General features: G+C 37.1%; 1 protein-coding gene across 1 annotated transcript in view; it reads left to right on the forward strand.

Moving 5' to 3' along the window:
• The window catches only part of lrrc24 (leucine rich repeat containing 24), a 54,797-nt gene extending 38,816 nt beyond the window's left edge, over positions 1 to 15,981 (forward strand). Inside the window, exons 3-5 of the mRNA XM_056445412.1 lie at positions 7,055 to 7,333; positions 9,731 to 9,899; positions 13,984 to 15,981. Of these exons, the coding sequence (XP_056301387.1) occupies positions 7,055 to 7,333; positions 9,731 to 9,899; positions 13,984 to 15,158 (1,623 nt within the window). The 3' untranslated portion in view covers positions 15,159 to 15,981. The remainder of the gene's footprint in view (positions 1 to 7,054; positions 7,334 to 9,730; positions 9,900 to 13,983) is intronic.
• Positions 15,982 to 17,634: the final 1,653 nt, after the last annotated feature.

The following is a 17,634-nucleotide window of genomic DNA, read 5'->3' on the forward strand; positions in this document are numbered from 1 at the left end:
ATTTCTGTCCAAACAGCTTGAAAAGTAAATTTTTCCTTATAGGTGCCCTTTAAAGTTATTATATATAAACATAGTTAGCCTGGAGTTACAGTATAGTATATAGATGATATCTATGTGTACATGTCACAGCCATATCACCCTGCAGCTCAAGAACGGTTACTCACTGAAGCTAAGCAGGGCTGAGCCTGGTCATTACCTGGATGGGAGACCACATGGGTTCCCCCATCCCAAAGTCAATGGGTATTTTGATTTCGGTTAAATCATTTAAAGAGCCCATATTATGGGTTTTTGAAAATGCCCTTCTATGTAGTGTGTCACACAGCTCTAAGTGAAGTGAAATATCCAGCTAAGGCTTAAATCTGTAAGTGTACAGTGTTTAAAACTATTGATTCATCTCTAAAAGAGTCGACTCATAGTGCTTCAAACGAGTCGTCTTGATAACGAGTCATTAGGTGTTTCGCGATGACGCAGCTACGAAACACAAGTAGTTGGGTGCGCAAACCCGGGAGATTTGAAACCTGCGGCCCCGCCCACTAACAGAAAAAAAGTCACACACACACACAGAGACACACACAGACACCGGTCGAATGAAGTCACGCTGTGCAGATGGATATTATGGACAGTCTAATCAAAGATGAAACATCAGCAATATAGCCCAGCCTTGAGCAGTTCTGAGTGCTTCTGAAAACTACATGCTTTCAAAGAAGACTTCTTCAGTTTGTTAAAGGAAGGATCAGTATAGACTGTCAGAACATGGATCAGTGCATCATGGATCAGTTTCTACCCCCATTTCACCAGTGTAAGTACGTGCGATTAAAACTGTTGCCTCGTTTACTCTATCTTGCACATGATGTATTTAGTTGTGTTTTGTTACTTGTAACTGTGTGTACTGTATCAGGTTATCTCTTTATATTCTCATATCGCGTGTAAAGCCACGTTGAAAACGCGACGCGTGCCGCTTTGATTACGGATCGTCAGCTGTTTACACACATGCAACGGACAAGTTTCAAAATATTTCAGCTCAATATTATTGTCTCCTCGTGTGTGTAACGCACGGGTATTCGCGGAAATAACTGAGCGCCGCTCCTCTATGGACGCGCCGGCCCTGTGTGTGTGTGTGTCTGTGTCTCCTCGTGTGTGTAACGCACGGGTATTCGCGGATATAACTGAGCGCCGCGCCGCGCCCTCTCTATTCAGCCGCTCCTCTATGGACGCGCCGGCCCTGTGTGTGTGTGTGTCTGTGTCTCCTCGTGTGTGTGTAACGCACGGGTATTCGCGGATATAACTGAGCGCCGCGCCCTCTCTATTCAGCCGGTCCTCTATGGACGCGCAGGCCCTGTGTGTGTGTGTGTGTGTGTGTGCGTGTGTGTGTGTGTGTGAAAAGAGCAAGAAGACTGTGACCTCCTCACCAGTTCTTGGACTTTTTGCTCAATAAAATAGTTAGTCGTCAGTATTTTCTAGTCCATCGTCTGTGTTTACATTCACCCACTGGCAGCCAAAATCCACTATGAAGCGTGTGTGCACTGTGACTACTTTTATATTGTAGATTAGCAGCTGGGAATTTCACTCTGTCTCGCGCTGAAGCCTTGTCCGTGTCGACCAATCGCAGCAGGCTATCATCGGTCCAATCAGCAAAGATTAGCTTCGCGCTGAGGAGGGGTTTGGGAACAAATGAATCGCTGAACGATTCATATGGGAGTCGCTGGGATAATTAGGTAAAAATAAATGCATATTATAAGACCATCAAAGTGTTTTTTGACCTTGCATGCATATTAGACTGTTGTTGGAGACCCTTACAACCTAAATATGACCCTATTTCATGTATAATATGGGCTCTTTAATTAAGGTTCGAGGCTAACACAAACTCAAGATACTTTCACGTTTTATTCTATGACATAAAACACATCAGTTACATCACACTCTTGACTTTTTAAATCGGTTACGCTTCTTTTAAAAGACTGTTGCTATCAAATTTCTAAATGGGACTCCCGGTGTGTCGGAGGCATTATACATCATCGAGCTGAACTGGTCTGGAACGCAGCCCACTTGCGTTGAGCATTTGGATTTGTCTGTGATTTAAGTATTTTCATGAATAGTATATTATAGTTTGTAGTATTTTTTCCTTATTGGGAATTTATATTGTTAGTAGATAATGATTCACTTGTAAAGACTGTCAAGACAGATTAATTTCTTGATAATTTATTTTAATTAAACCATATTATGGGGATACTGCTTACCAGTGCAGTCTGTCTCTTTCCTGCTCTCAGTAATGCAAACATGAATAAATGTGTAAAAAATACAGACATTAACTGTCATTTTAACGTCATCCATACATATTTCGTCGTTTTTTTCTTCATCTGAACACATTAAACTCTGTCATAACTGCAATATTTACACTCTTCCTTGAAATGTATAGTATATGTGACTGTATGGGTTGCTCTTGCTGTACTTCGTGACAAAAAAAAAAAATAAATAAAGAGTATTGAATGTTGTTCTGTGTCCATGATGGAACTTGCAGTCATATAGACTTGTCCCTCACTCCTCATTTCTGTTGTCTGTTACTAAGGTAAGCATGCTGTATGCAGGCGAGTGATACACTTATTTAAATATGTCATATGATAATACCATGTAGGCACATTTACACATAGAGTTTCAAAACAACCGTAAAGCGAAACAAAATGTATTTCCCACGTAAAAACTACCCAAAAGTTTTTTGGATAGGTCTATGTGTTTTTGTGTATTTACATATTTATTTGTTTATATTATATAGTGTGGATTATAATATAATAAACAGAGAGATTAAATCTGTCACTGACCATATTTCTAAGCTTGAAAAGTTGTCTGTAGCAGGGCGGTGCTGACGTCACAGGCGAGCGCCCTGAAGGCACTGTAGTCCATTTATGGCCTAATGTTAGCTTTTCAGTTCTTGCGTTTGCATATAAGATCCAAAAGTAATAAAAGTTGTATTTTTGTGTGAGGATTATCCGGCTGGACAAAACGTGAAAGTGTAATGAACAGTATTTGAACACATAGCTTATTATTTGCATTCTTAGAAAAGCCTATGGGAAAATCCTATGGGGATTTTATCGAGGGAACCAGTTTTATGCTAGCAGCCGATTCGTCTACAAGGTGACGTCATAGTTCCTCCACTCTATTGTAATAAGAATCTAATGATCCATGTTGTTTGCAAATATTTGAGAAGTGTAGCAAAATTATAGATGGCCAACCCCAATTAAACTCACCTAAACCAGCTAATCAAGCTCTATACTAGAAACTTGGAGGCAGGTGTGTTGGAGGTGAACTACACAGTTTGGACACTCCTGTTCAACAGTGTTAATGTAATAATAACCTTTTTAAAAAGTTTAAGATGGTAAGTTTTCAATTGTTAACATTTGCACTTTGAAAAAAATATTTGACAGACGCTTAGAGGAATAAATTGTTACATAGTTTCTGTAAAATTGACAGTTATTTTACATTAATAATTTCAAACATACTGTACCTCTTTCTATCTATCTATCTATCTATCTATCTATCTATCTATCTATCTATCTATCTATCTATCTATCTATCTATCTATCTATCTATCTATCTATCTATCTATCTATCTATCTATCTATCTATCTATCTATATACACACACACACACACACACACACACACACACACACATTATATTAATGAATATATACAGTTGAAGTCAGAATTATTAGTCCCCCTTTGAATTTATTTCCCCTTTTAAATATTTCCCAGATGATGTTTAACAGTGCAAGGAAATTTTCACAGTATGTCTGATAATATTTTTCTTCTGGAGAAAGTCTTATTTGTTTTATTTTTGTCTTATTTGTTTCATTTCGGCTATAATAAAAGCAGTTTTGGCCGGACGCGCCCGAACCAATGATGTAGATTGAGCAGGCTGTTTTTAATATTAGGAGTAAAAATAAATCTATTTATGCTTTGTTGGAGTCACTTTGGACAACGCTTGAACACAATTTAAGACCTCGTAATCAGGTGATTAAGACTTTGAAATACCTTTGAAGGGCCTTAATTTTCTCATAATAGATTTATCAACTTTTAATCTTTTTTAAGACCCCGTGGACACCCTGGGTTAAGATGATCAGTTTAAATTACAGTAGTTACTGTAAAATGTTCACGTTTATTTAATGGAAACTAAAGATTAAAAAGCTAGTTTTTTCAGTAACAATATCAAGATGTTCATACAGTATATGCCTACTGTGCCATTTGCTTTGATGGGGGAAAAACTGAGCTTAATTAGAAACAGCAAGTCAGAAATTAAACATTTTAATTTCAAATTTATCAGAAAAAAATTGACTCTGCTAATTGGTCAGCATTACACGTTTACCTATTCTGCTCTTTACAGACGCGAACACAACAACCATGCATTATCAGGTCTACCTCATATATATGAAGAAAACTTTTGCTACTCACCAGTTGTGTCTTCAAACTGTCTCCATTTTTTATCCTGGTCATCCAGTCTCCCTAAACGATAAGATCCTGCCTTCTTCTGTTCGTGTCTTGACCTACAATACAACAAACCTGAGATTAAAGCTATAGATCATAACTCCACACAGCGCTGAGCATCATTCGCTAAATCATAACCAACTTCACCTCCTGGACCTCATTTGCATATCTATGTATCTGGCCCAGTCACATCACTAATATTCCTGCGGCTTGTGAATATTCATGAGCCGCTTCGCATAAATTGCTTAATTGACCCGTGTAACCTCGTGCTTCACAAGAAATTAGCTTCAGCATGGCCTCTGTTTGATCATAGACAATAGCTTGATAGAAATCAATTAGAAAATTCATTATTGTAATATGTTGCGTGGTTAATAGTTAAACAAGTGAAGATGAGACACACTCTAGTCTTTCTTCTCTTGTGAAAGCACATTAATGCTGTTTCTGATGGATTCGTCTGTGCTTTCGCCTCAAAGATGTTCGACCCAGAACTCTGTATCGATCCATTTCCAGTCACTCTCAACTCACCTGGAACACAGAAAAGAGGAACTGCACGAGAAAGAAACATATTTTTTCTGGTTCAGAACAAACTGTAAGGAAGTTTTGTGTATGTGTGTGTGTGTGTGTGTGTGTGTGTGTGTGTGTGTATTTGTCCGCAGTCTCTTGCTGCTCTCGCTGATTAGGACAGAAACTCAAGTCGACGTGGATTAGATGGATGTAGCTTTTATTGCTTGCCGCATCAAAACTAGACTGCCGTCATAATCAATGATGTTTTGTATACACTGCAAGCATGCAGATTCTCATTAGGCTTCAATCAATGCTGCCATTTAAACCAATTAGCATTTTTTTAAACTAATGATCATTTAAACAGTAAGACAATAATAATGTGTGTGTGAATAGTATTGAAGATTAATTAATAAATATGACGATAATAACAATAATGCTAACAATCATATATAATTAATATTCTTACTAATATAATTATTATAATAAATATACTTTATGATAATTCTTTTGTAATAATACTATTAATTGATATCACGTATTATTCATCAAAATAAATATGTACATTACTTACAATAACTATATGATTAAAAATATTATTAATTATAAAATAACTAAACAATAATTATGTTACTGACAATAATATTTAATAATGATGATTATTATAAAATTTGTGGCAGTTTACATTAATATAATTTCATTGACAACATTATTTAATAATTATTTATTATATAATTATGTTAAATTATAAATAGTTATTAATCAATTTAACCTATTTATACACAGTTGAAGTCAGAATTATTAGAATTATCAATTTTGTTTTCCTTTTTTAAATATTTCTCAAATGATGTTTAACAGAGCAAGGAAATTTTCACAGTATGTCTGATAATATTTTTTCTTCTGGAGTAGGTATTATTTGTTTTATTTTGGCTAGAATAAAAGCAGTTTTAAATTTTTTAAAAGCCTTTTAAGGTCAATATTATTAGCCCCTTTAAGCTAATTTTTTTCGACAGTCTACAGAACAAACCATCGTTATACAATGAAATGCCTAACTACCCTAACCTGCCTGGTTAACTTAACCTAGTTAAGCCTTTAAATGTCACTTTAAGCTGTACAGAATTATCTTGAAAAAAATATCTAGTCAAATATTAATTACTGTCATCATGACAAAGATAAAATAAATCAGTTATTAGAACTATTATGTTTAGAAATGTGTTGACAAAATCTTCTCTCCGTTAAACAGAAATTGGGGAAAGAAAAAATAAATATATATATACACATATACAGTATATGCAGCTGACATCAGAACAGCAGAAGCCCTTGCCAGTTCACAAACATCCCTTTAGAGCTAGTGTTTGAATGATTCTCTAGCGTTATGCTGACATTTTAATGTTATAAGGCTGAACAGCATGAAATGCCATCAGTCTACAGAGATTTCCCAGTATTTCCCTGTTGCAATTAGGAGATCACAAAAATTAACCCCGAAAAGCCAAAGCAAAGCAATCACTAGCAGATTACTATGGTATAAATACAACATACAAAAGACAGAGATCGACTTAGAATGTCTCTTACCAGTTTTATAATAATTTGATCAGCTGCAGATTTAAATTTATGCTGAGTTTTTCTTGCTTAAGGAAGAGTCGCAGTCTGGTGGCGGAACGTCTACCGTCTTTGCTCTGCTCATTATGACAGGCTGATGGCTGCCAAGGCACTGAATCTCTAAAATTTTAAATAGGCACTATGCTTATAAATAAACTGCATAGTGGCAATCTAAACAACTACATTCTTGCCTAAAAAAGCCTCAAAAGCACATTATTCTGTCCAACAGCTGCAATATTTGTCAAACTGTAGTGAGTCTATTGATCGTGTCACTCTATGTCAGCGGAGTAAGGCACAAGGGTGAAGAGGCTGTATGAGAGCTGTTATTGCAGAATACTGGACAGCTATCAGCCAATCAGATTCCAGAACCAGAACTGTTCTATAAATATGATGATTTTAACAAAAAAACTTAAACCGTGAATAACGATTCTCTTAACGGTATTAATGTTTTCCTCATGTCTCTGTGTGTTGTTCAGACCATCTTTCTGCAGGACAATGCCATCGGTCAGATCCGCCAGCGGGACCTGTCTGACCTGGGCCAGCTGCACTACCTCTACCTGCAGAACAACAGCATCAGCACGCTGGAGCCCGGGGCCTTCAGGAGCCTCGGTCTGCTTCTGGAGCTGGCTCTCAACGGAAACCGCATTCACCTGATCACGGCGGACGTGTTCCGGGGCCTCGAGCACCTGCGCATCCTGTACCTCGCAGGAAACCAGATCAACAGACTGGAGGATTACACCTTCCGCGGACTGCAGGTACACCAGCGGCTGTCTGCGCATTTGCAAACAATTTACTGCAGGGGGGGTCAAACTCAAACCTTTGCTAAAACTTAGCTTAAGTCAAGACCACAGAGTGGGAGAATTGTCAGCATTTCAGAAGTTCACACGTAGGTATTGCTTGACACTATTAGCAGGTTTGGCATGCTGTCCTGAGAAAGAACCCTGAGCTCGGAGATGATTGAGCCCAGGGCTCCCGTCTGGTCAATTAGCATGTAAGGAGGTCAGAGATCAGGTAGGTCTCAAGAGCTCCCCCTGGTAAAAGGAGGAGATGGGGTGGAAGGGGGGATTCTTCCAAAACGAAGATAAGCAGTAGGGTGAAATCAGTCTATTTATTGTAGGCTTGGATGAATCTGATTGGATTATTGCTTATTACGGATGAGAGACCAGCCGCGACCAATCATAACGCGTGCTCCTCTCTAAATTAGTTTGAATAAACTTCACTTATATACAGCAACTCTCTGATGATTTATAAGTTGCTTTGAATAAATAAATAAATAAATGTTTACACACACACACACACACACACACACACACACACACACACACACACACACACACACACACAGAGACACACAGTGCTCAGCATATATAAGTTCACTCCTCGCAAATCTCTCATATTAAATTAATATTTTCTATGGTAAGCTATACAATATTATATTTGTGCGTATACATTAGATTAGTCAGTATTGAAGCCAAATCTGGAACTTAACTAACAAAATAACTGATAACAGTACAAAATTAGCACAACCAAATTTATACGTTAGGAAAAAAACATTAAATGAAAAATATTAAATATAGCAAAAATCAAGAGAAACAAAAAATGTATAAAATGCTGCTGAAATTCTTTAGTTTATATTTTTTCCACTAGTTCACATGAATTTAAATGTATTGTCTTTTGTTTTCAGTGGTGAAAATATTATCTTAATAAATATATCTGTTTAATAAATTGGTTTTGTTCAAATGCACTAAAATACATTACCTTTATTCACTGAGAAATGGATTTATTTACTGCCTGCTCTACTAAATGGTTAACCATATTTTGAATGTTTTAAATAATGACAGTTAAAGTCATTTAAAGAATGACTGTTTTAAATAATGGTTTACACACACACGCATGCACACAGCATTGTTGGTTTACAAAAAAAAAAAAAAAAAAAAAAAAAAAAAAAAAAAATTATATATATATATATATATATATATATATATATATATATATATATATATATATATATATATATATATATATATATATATATATATATATATATATATATATATATAAAAATCAATCAATCAAACATAATTATTTTGCATTACTGCACTTGATTTTGGTTTTATTGTAAAAAAAAAGCATGTTAAATGAGAATCTGAAATATTTTATGGCATAGTTCAAAAAATAGAGGTGATTTAGTGTTCAAAAAAGTTTTATTTTGAATATTTTATAAATAAATTGGTCTTACACTTCATATTTTCAGATTTTTTTATAGTATTTGTATTAGGTCCAGTACTAAACCATTTGTTAGAGGCTGATATTTTAGAAAATATGGGAAAAAACGCATTGAGTTTGTTAACTAGCGACATTAGGAGTTAATAAATGTAATCCAAAAAACATTTTCTTGGTGGGGCAATTAAAGGGTTAATACATATTCATTCATTCATTATCTTTTCGGCTTAGTCTCTTTATTAATGCGGGGTCGCCATAGTGGAATGAACCACCAACTTATCCAGCACGTTTTATGCAGCGGATGCCCTTCCAGCCGCAACCCATCCCTGGGAAACGTCCATTCACACAAATACACAACGGACAATTTAGCGTACCCAATTCACCTATACCGCATGTCTTAGGACTTGTGGGGGAAACCGGAGCACCCGGAGGAAACCCACACGAACACAGGGAGAACGTGCAAACTCATAGAAACGCCAACTGACCCAGCCTAGGCTCGAACCAGCGACCTTTTTGCTGTGAGGCGAACGTGCTACCCACCATGTGCAAATGTTTTACCCTGACACTGAGAACAACATGATATATTAATATCCTCATGTATGCTTGTATCAGTACATTTATTTTTTAAATTAATATTTCTACATAAGCTTTACATAAAGTTTACCCACATAATGTTTGCACGTTTTGACAAGCTCATAAGAGTGAAAGAGAAGTGCAAACCACAGAAAAGCAGTACAAGAACTGCAAAAAGCCATAAAATGCTCAATTAAAAAGGACTTTTTCAGCAATATGCAAATTAAACGGAGACACTCAGCTGAAAACTGATGATGCTGCATTGAGCCAGAATGCTTTAGAAAGTGTGTTTTTATGATAGCCGCGATTATGCTCACCGTAATAATGGTGATGAAATGTTAATGCACTGTTTGCAGCGGCTGCAGGAGCTTCATCTGCAGGAGAATGTGCTGGAGGTGCTGGGAGATCAGGCTCTGGTGGGACTGTCCTCGCTGGCTCTTCTGGACCTGAGCCGAAATAACCTGAGAACTCTGAGTCCTGCTTCACTGAAGCCTCTGGTCAGCCTGCAGGTGCTGAGAGTCACCGGTGAGACACTTTCTGGAAACAAAAATGCATCAAATTTCTTAGAAGTTACAGTAAATCATACCTGCCAATAGGGCTGCACAATATATCGTTTGAGCATCGATATAAAGATTAAAAGATAAAAGACATTAAATATAATTATTTTAAAATAATTCATATAATGATGACTGTTATTTAATGTTTGACTGTTTAATTTCTCGCGAATACCGTTACACGCGCCAGAAAACCATAAAGCACAGTTTATTCAACGTATCTCTGCTATGTTGTCTTTATATATGCTTGTAATTTTTTATGATTAATTCAAATGCACCGCATTGAAAAACAATTGATTCCAATTAGGGCTGGGCGATAGAAGAAGAAAAAATATCACGATGTAATATTTAATATAATTCAGTATCAATAATTATTAAATATTTTTTAACAGTCCATTTAGGATTATTAGGATTTAAGATTATATTTAACCATTTTATTTTAATTTACCAAGATTACTAAGGCAAATAGTTTTAATAGTCAAAAACAAACAAAAAAAAATCTCGTCTCTTATGTCTTATAATAAAAAAACATAAGTGCTAAAGAGACTCAAACTTAATGAATAAAATGTTACAAAGTGTGTGCAATAATAGTGTAAACACTGAACAATCAAAGCAAACTTTAAGGTTGATCAACATCTGTATGGTGTCTATAATAATCACACAGTAAACCACGAACTCTATTAACAAAACAAATGATGGTAATCAAATCTGAGCTTTCAAGTAAAGGATACTAGTGTGTATTTATAAAAATAATGAAAAAGCACTGCAGTGTTTGGGTGCTCTGTTTGTCTGAGTCTGCCATTATTGCCAAATGTGTATATTGCATACAAAGTGTGAGCAGATTGGTTAGTTCTACTTACATGAATCGTGGTGCGCATGCGGCATTCTGAAATGTTTTTAACTAAGAGCACCTGGAAAATCCATGCGCATCATGTGCACTCTGCCTGCGTTGCGCCAAGCTGTGCGCCTCGATTGGAAAGATCACTAAGCTTATTGGCATTCCTTTCAAGGCGCACGCTCAATAGCCACATTTTAATAAAGCTATAGCGCTTCATACCAAACTTTCTTTATCGTTATTGACAATGGTGTCAAGAAATATCGATACCCTTTTATCAGCCTAGCTCTAATCCCAATCTAGCTAAATGAATGAAATCTTTCCAAATAGAGCTATTCAATTCATCTGGTAAAATTATATTCTCATCCAAATATGTATTGCAGAAAAACTAAATAGCAATATGTCAGATTTTTTAATATTGTGCAGCCCTACCTGCCAACACTCCCATTTTTTCCCAGGAGTCACCCATATTTCACACCCATCGACCGCCACCCTCCCATTTTGTGATTTCTCCTGGGATCATTCTATAATTTGTATGACCCACATCTAGTTACCAAAAATCACTTTTTGTCCATGTTTGTTAAGTTGCCAGATCTTGTATGAAGCTCATCACCTCACACAATTGACGGGATATTCATATCTCAAATCTTAATCTGGCAACATATGTTACAACCCAGTTGTGCTGTTGAATTTACTGGTAATACTTTACAATAAGGTTGTATTAGTTAGTTTTACACTGCTTGTTTGTAAAACTCTATTCTGAAACAACAACCGCTAAATAACACAGGCTCATCCAGGAGCTTAGAATCACCTTAACCATCAATAAATATGTTCAAATACAAATACTTACTGTCCATCATCTTATATGTTTCTGCTTGTCTGTCACGCTGCAGTGTTTGATTGTTTGGCGCCATCTTGTGAATGAATAATACATTCGTTCATGCTTTATTCAGCTAGTTTAATTTCTGTCAGATTCATTAGTATGTTACTGCACAAATGGAGAGGCTGAAACCCATTTCTAGGATCCTATTGTTTCTAATCCATCCAGTAGAGTGCGTTAGGGTTTATGGGGAGGGGTGGGGTAAGGTCATATAATAAGGGGTCCCAGAAATACGGTCATCAGTTGTGCAGCCTCTTCAGTTGTGCAGGAACACACTTCTCGACAGCTTTGCATTTTTGGCTGTTTGGCTTCATCTTGTGACTGAATAATGCACAGGTTATTGTATGCTTCATCAGCTTCACTCAGCCAGTTAAATTTCTGTCAGCTTTGTGTTTAATTAAAGAATTAATTAACTATTATAGCTCAGAAAAATGTTTGTGTCTACATTTTATATTTTTTGGCAAGTAGCTTTGTAATACGTCAGATAAAGTACATTAGGAGTTTCTTTATGCAAAATAAAGCCCTTCAGTCTTATTTCTGCCATCGTTTACTCACCCTTCACTTGTTCAAAAACTATTTAAGTTTTTTCTTCTGTTGAACACAAAAGATAATATAAAGAATGCTGGTAGCTGACACCCATTTACTTCCATGGTAGAAAAACATTATACAGAAGAAGGGGTGTAATGGATCACAAATCTCAAAATCACGGATCACGAATAGGACCATTTGAAATGTCATTTGCTTTCCATTTATACAAAAAATTACTGCAAAAAGCATTGGCTTAAACAAACAGAACTTAAAATCTGTCATTTTAATAAAAATAAAAATCAAGAAAGAACCAGTTGAAAAAAAGGGAAATAGTCAATACAAAAAGTTATCTTTGCTACTGTTGCTGATAATGCTAAACATAGAAATCTACATTACAACATTTACTATTTATTTTCAGTTCATGATTCAACAATTCACACATAAAACTTCATGTTTCATAATAGGTGTATCATTTGTGAAAACCTATTCAGTGACATCATTTTGATGGTTGTTTGTCGCCACCCATTGGTTACACAATGCAATTGCTACAACATTCACCAGCATCAAGTTCCATTAAACGGTGATTTCAATCTTTACTATAAACATCAGTGTTTATAACTGAACTATAAACTGTTCTCCCAGTACTTCTGTGTTATTTAATTGTTTGAAACTAAATGAAAAAAAAAGTGTAAGAAACTGAATCTCGATCAAAAGCAGATTTAAATGCAGCGCTTCGAAGGATTAATAAACAAAATCATTATCATTTATCACTCATCTTGCGTGGGTTTGAATTGAGATCACGGTATTTTAATATTTAATCATGCAGCTTTACAAGCAGTGACAGAAAACACCTTTAATTAATACCCTAAGAACGCATTTAGGTAGGTCCTAAAACTTTTTCCATCATCATTATATTTTACAGGGAAGCCAAAAGCCAAAATACACATCATTTGAATGACGCGGGAGGTGATCTCTCTGCAATTATTATAAATGTTGGATTAACCAACAAATTCAAAAAAGTTATTAATTCACGGGTCCGGGGGGTTGTGATCCGTACAGATCATGGATAAACCATGATCTGTTACACCCCTGCACAGAAGTCAATGGGTGCCAGCTACCAGCATTCTTCAAAATATCTTCTTTAATGTTCAACAAAAGAAACTCATCAAGGTTTACAACCACAGGAGTGAGAATAAACGATAAGATCATTTTGATTTCCACCATTCTGCAACACCGCATTGTTAATACTAAACTAACTAACATTCAGGAACACCTAATTTCTTCTTTCTTTTCGGCTTAGTCCCTTTATTAATTCGGGGTCACCACGGCGGAATGAACCGCCAACTTATCCAGCACATGTTTTATGCAGCGGATGCCCTTCCAGCTGCAACCCATCTCTGGGAAATCAGGAAAACCTATATATTATATTTGTGAATCAATGCAAACTGCTAGTAGATGGAAGAGCAATGCATTTGGTTTGCACTGGTGCATATACAGTTACTGATTCCTGCCGTTTTCCTCTGTGCAGATTTTTTTCTCTCAAGAAAAGCGCCCCATGAGATCACCTCATAAATATTAATTAAATAACATTTCCTTTGGTAGATAACCTTTAAGTAAACTAATTGATATTCATGATGCAATCCTTCACCATGGTACACTTCTGCAATGTTGTACGAGTACTGCAAAAGCACCACGCTGACATGGCATTTAGATGTCAGATCCGGCTTTACATTTGCGCAAAATATTTCTGTTTGCATACATATTTTATAAAGCAGTAGTTTTGAGAGGCTTATATTGTGTTTGCTCTTCTAGATAACCCATGGCGCTGCGACTGCGCTCTACACTGGCTGCGTGGCTGGATAAACGAAGAAGGTCAGAGGCTGTTAAGCTCAGCTGAGCGCCGGATGTTGTGCGCCGAACCTCCTCGGCTTTCCCACCTCAGTCTGGTCGAAGTTCCTCCAAACAGCCTTGTTTGCATCCCACCCGTAGTCCAACTAGAACCCAGCCATTTGACAGTACGTTTAGGGGAGAGTCTCCGCGTGTCCTGCCAAGCGTCCGGATATCCACAACCACAAGTCACTTGGAGGAAAGCATCTCACGGAAAAGCCCAGCTGTCTCCCAGAGGTCTGGTGCAGGAGGTCGGGATGGATGGTGACACAAGAAATGGTGGTAGATTGGTAACAGCGAGGCCTGGAGGAAAAGGAGGACCATCGAGTCACGGACCAATCAGAGGAGGAGCTGATGACGGAGCCGATCGGGAAAATTTCGATCCTGATACAGGAAGTGGAATGCTGTTTCTTAGTAATGTCACAGTGGCACATGCAGGACGCTACGAATGTGAAGCGTGGAATCCCGGTGGTGTTGCACGTGTAACTTTTCATCTTTCAGTAAACATGTCTTCATCTTCATCCCGCTCGGAAATCTGGCCTCGACTGCATTCCTCATCTTACTATCATCCATCATCAGTGGATGTGAGTCAGGAACCGCTGTATGAGCTTGAAAGCATGGACTTTAATGCACTGGGCACCGCTACGCAGACGGCCATCGCAGTGGGAATCTCTTTGCTGGCGTTGACTGCGCTTCTGCTGCTCTGCATGATCTACAGCCGACACCGACAGAGGCAGAAAGAGGAGGACGGATATGGATCTAGCAAAGAGGAAAGCATCCTTTATGTCAACGACTACTCTGATGGTCCGACTACATTTGCTCAGCTTGAAGAGTACCGGGATGAACGAGGTCATGAGATGTACGTGTTAAACCGTGCCAAACCGGTTCTGGCTCCGCAACCAATGTGCATCCAACAGGGATCTGCAACGCTTAAGGCCAGCGAGTGTCAGGGTGTGTTGACCCCAGGACGAGCCGGAGGGATCGGACTCCGCAGGGCTCCTGCAGAAGGTGGAGAAGCACCTCCGCTTGATCCCGAAGGGCTGTTCATGAACCAGAGTTTGCTGTTTGATACGCAGATTGCTTATGAGATCCACTGCTAATTTCTCGACGTTGGATACTATCCTGCTGAATTCTTATTTTATTCAGAGAGCACAAATGTTTTGTTTGTTTGAAATGAAATAGGGGAATAACACTATAAAGCTGCGGTGTGCAATTTGAGTGCAATCAAATAGACTTGCCAAAATATTGGCTGATTTTCAACATTTCCGCTGTTAGCCAGTTGCACCACTGAGTCATTGTTACTCTTTAAAAAATAAAGGTTCTTTTTTGACATTGATGGACCCATAAAGAACCTTTCATTTTAAAGGGTACATGTCGAGCTCTTCAAATGTACAATAAAATATCATTGTTAACTTCTCTTTAGGGAACCAAGCTGCAAATGTCTATTATAATCATCTCGGCACATGAAACTGAATTGCACACAGCAGCTTACAAGGAATAGTTCATCCAGAAACCTTTTGCACGGTTTTACTTTTCTATAGAATCAGAAATAGAGTCTTTTTGAATGCCATGCAATTCATTTTAAAATACTCTATATATTTCATATTCAACCAGTTTTAACAGAAGAAAAGCAGCAGCATATAGTTTTGCAAATGTGCCCATTTTAGGTCATGTGAGGAACATTTACTGATTATCAGTGATGGGAATAATGGCTCTATAAATAAACTGTGTTACTAACGGTGATACTATTTTTAGTAACTAGTAATCAAATGAATTACTCCATTACTTCCGTTACACGCTGTTGCCATTACTAAAATGTGAGTTATTATAATTGAAAACACTGAAGTGCTTTTCATGCGAGCAGCGTTTTTCTCAACCATTTGACCTCTCTGGCTCTGGGGTGGGTGTGTGTGTTCGGGGCTGGGATGGGACTAGTCATTGGAGAATAACCGTTTTCAAGGTATACTGTGTTTTGGAGTATACTGTGTTTTGGAGTTTTAAAATCGCCAAAATTTTCTGTTATACAGTTCCTACGGTATATCTAAGAATTGTTTTTTAACCTTTCTTTTTTGTTTGTTTTTCAGTACAGCATATCCAAAAATGTCCAGATATCCAAAGATGCCATTTTAAATTGTAAAAAAAAGTGCTATGGAAATTAATGAAGCCTGACATGTTTACTGTTCTAAAATATTTTAAATGTTTATCAAAATATAATATATAGGATGTACTTAATCCGCCATTTTATTATGATCACCGCTTTACTCCCATTCATTAATTCTCTCGTGGTGCATCATGAGTTAGTGTAGCATCCATCAGATGCACACTTCAGAATCTCACCGGAAGTAGTAGGTCATCCGGGTACTTCTTCCATACTGTTTATCGATTTCTATTCACCTTTATTTGTATAGCGCTTATACAATGTAGATTGTGTCAAAGCAGCTTCACATAAAAGGTCACAGTAAATAGGAACAGTGTAGTTCAGTTTGTAGTGTTTAAGTTCAGTTCAGTTGAGCTCAGTTCAGTGTGGTTTAATAATCACTACTGAGAGTCCAAATACTGAAGAGCAAATCCAACGATGCGCAGCTCTATAGATCCTGAACCATGCAAGCCAGTGGCGACAGCGGAGAGGGAAAAAAAACTTCACTAATTGGCGGAAGTGAAGAAAAAAAAAAAAAAACCTTAAGAGAAGCCAGGCTCAGTTGGGCACAATCATTTTAATTTCTTCGCTGGCCAAACGTCTTGTGCAGAGCTGCAGTCTCAGTGGCTTGAATTTGGACATATTACTCAGCTTACATACTATTTTTAGATAGTATAGAAGTATGAAATTTTGGATTCAAAGTCATTGTGTTCAAAGTGGGAAAAAAAGTTTTAGTTTTTTACCCAAACATTTAAAAAGAAAATAATTTAGAGCAGTAATTACAATACCAAGATACAGTCATATTTTTATTCAAGGTTTTCATACCGTTAGAATCTTATACCGGCCCATGTCTAGATGGGACACATAACCAACCAGTGATGATGATTGGTGTGTCTGTGAATGTGGTGTAACTGAAAACGTGATCATTGGCTTAGATAGAGTACATTTCAATGTTTGCCAATCAGTGGCAGAGAAGTGTGGGTGTTCACACAAGCACACGCACAGTCAGTCGCACACACCAACCACCAAGAGTAAGAACAATGGCAAATCCAACAAGTTCAAAGGTAGCTATTGCACACTGGAAATTTAAGCACTAGTTTTCCCTCATTGAGGTGAAAGAATAGAATGTATTGTGCGAATTATGCCCAGGAAAAAAAAAGTATCTCTGTGTCGGTGACAAGTAATTCTAATCTAATGAAGCAACTCACGTCGTCACATGCTACCACAAAATTAGTGGCTACGTAGGTGATAACATATCATGACAACATTAAAATATTGTAGATTAGTGTACAAAGTTTTATATATTTTTTAAAAGTCATTTGGCAAATTAGATTTTTTTAAAGTAGCTCATTTTATCTTTCACTAGCAGGTTGAGGGTGGCTAAGCATATTTCACCCTAGGCCTAATCAATATATTAACTTATCACACAGCATAGGAAC

The sequence above is a fragment of the Danio aesculapii genome, chromosome 2, assembly GCF_903798145.1.
Source record: "Danio aesculapii chromosome 2, fDanAes4.1, whole genome shotgun sequence".
Taxonomy (NCBI): domain Eukaryota; kingdom Metazoa; phylum Chordata; class Actinopteri; order Cypriniformes; family Danionidae; genus Danio; species Danio aesculapii.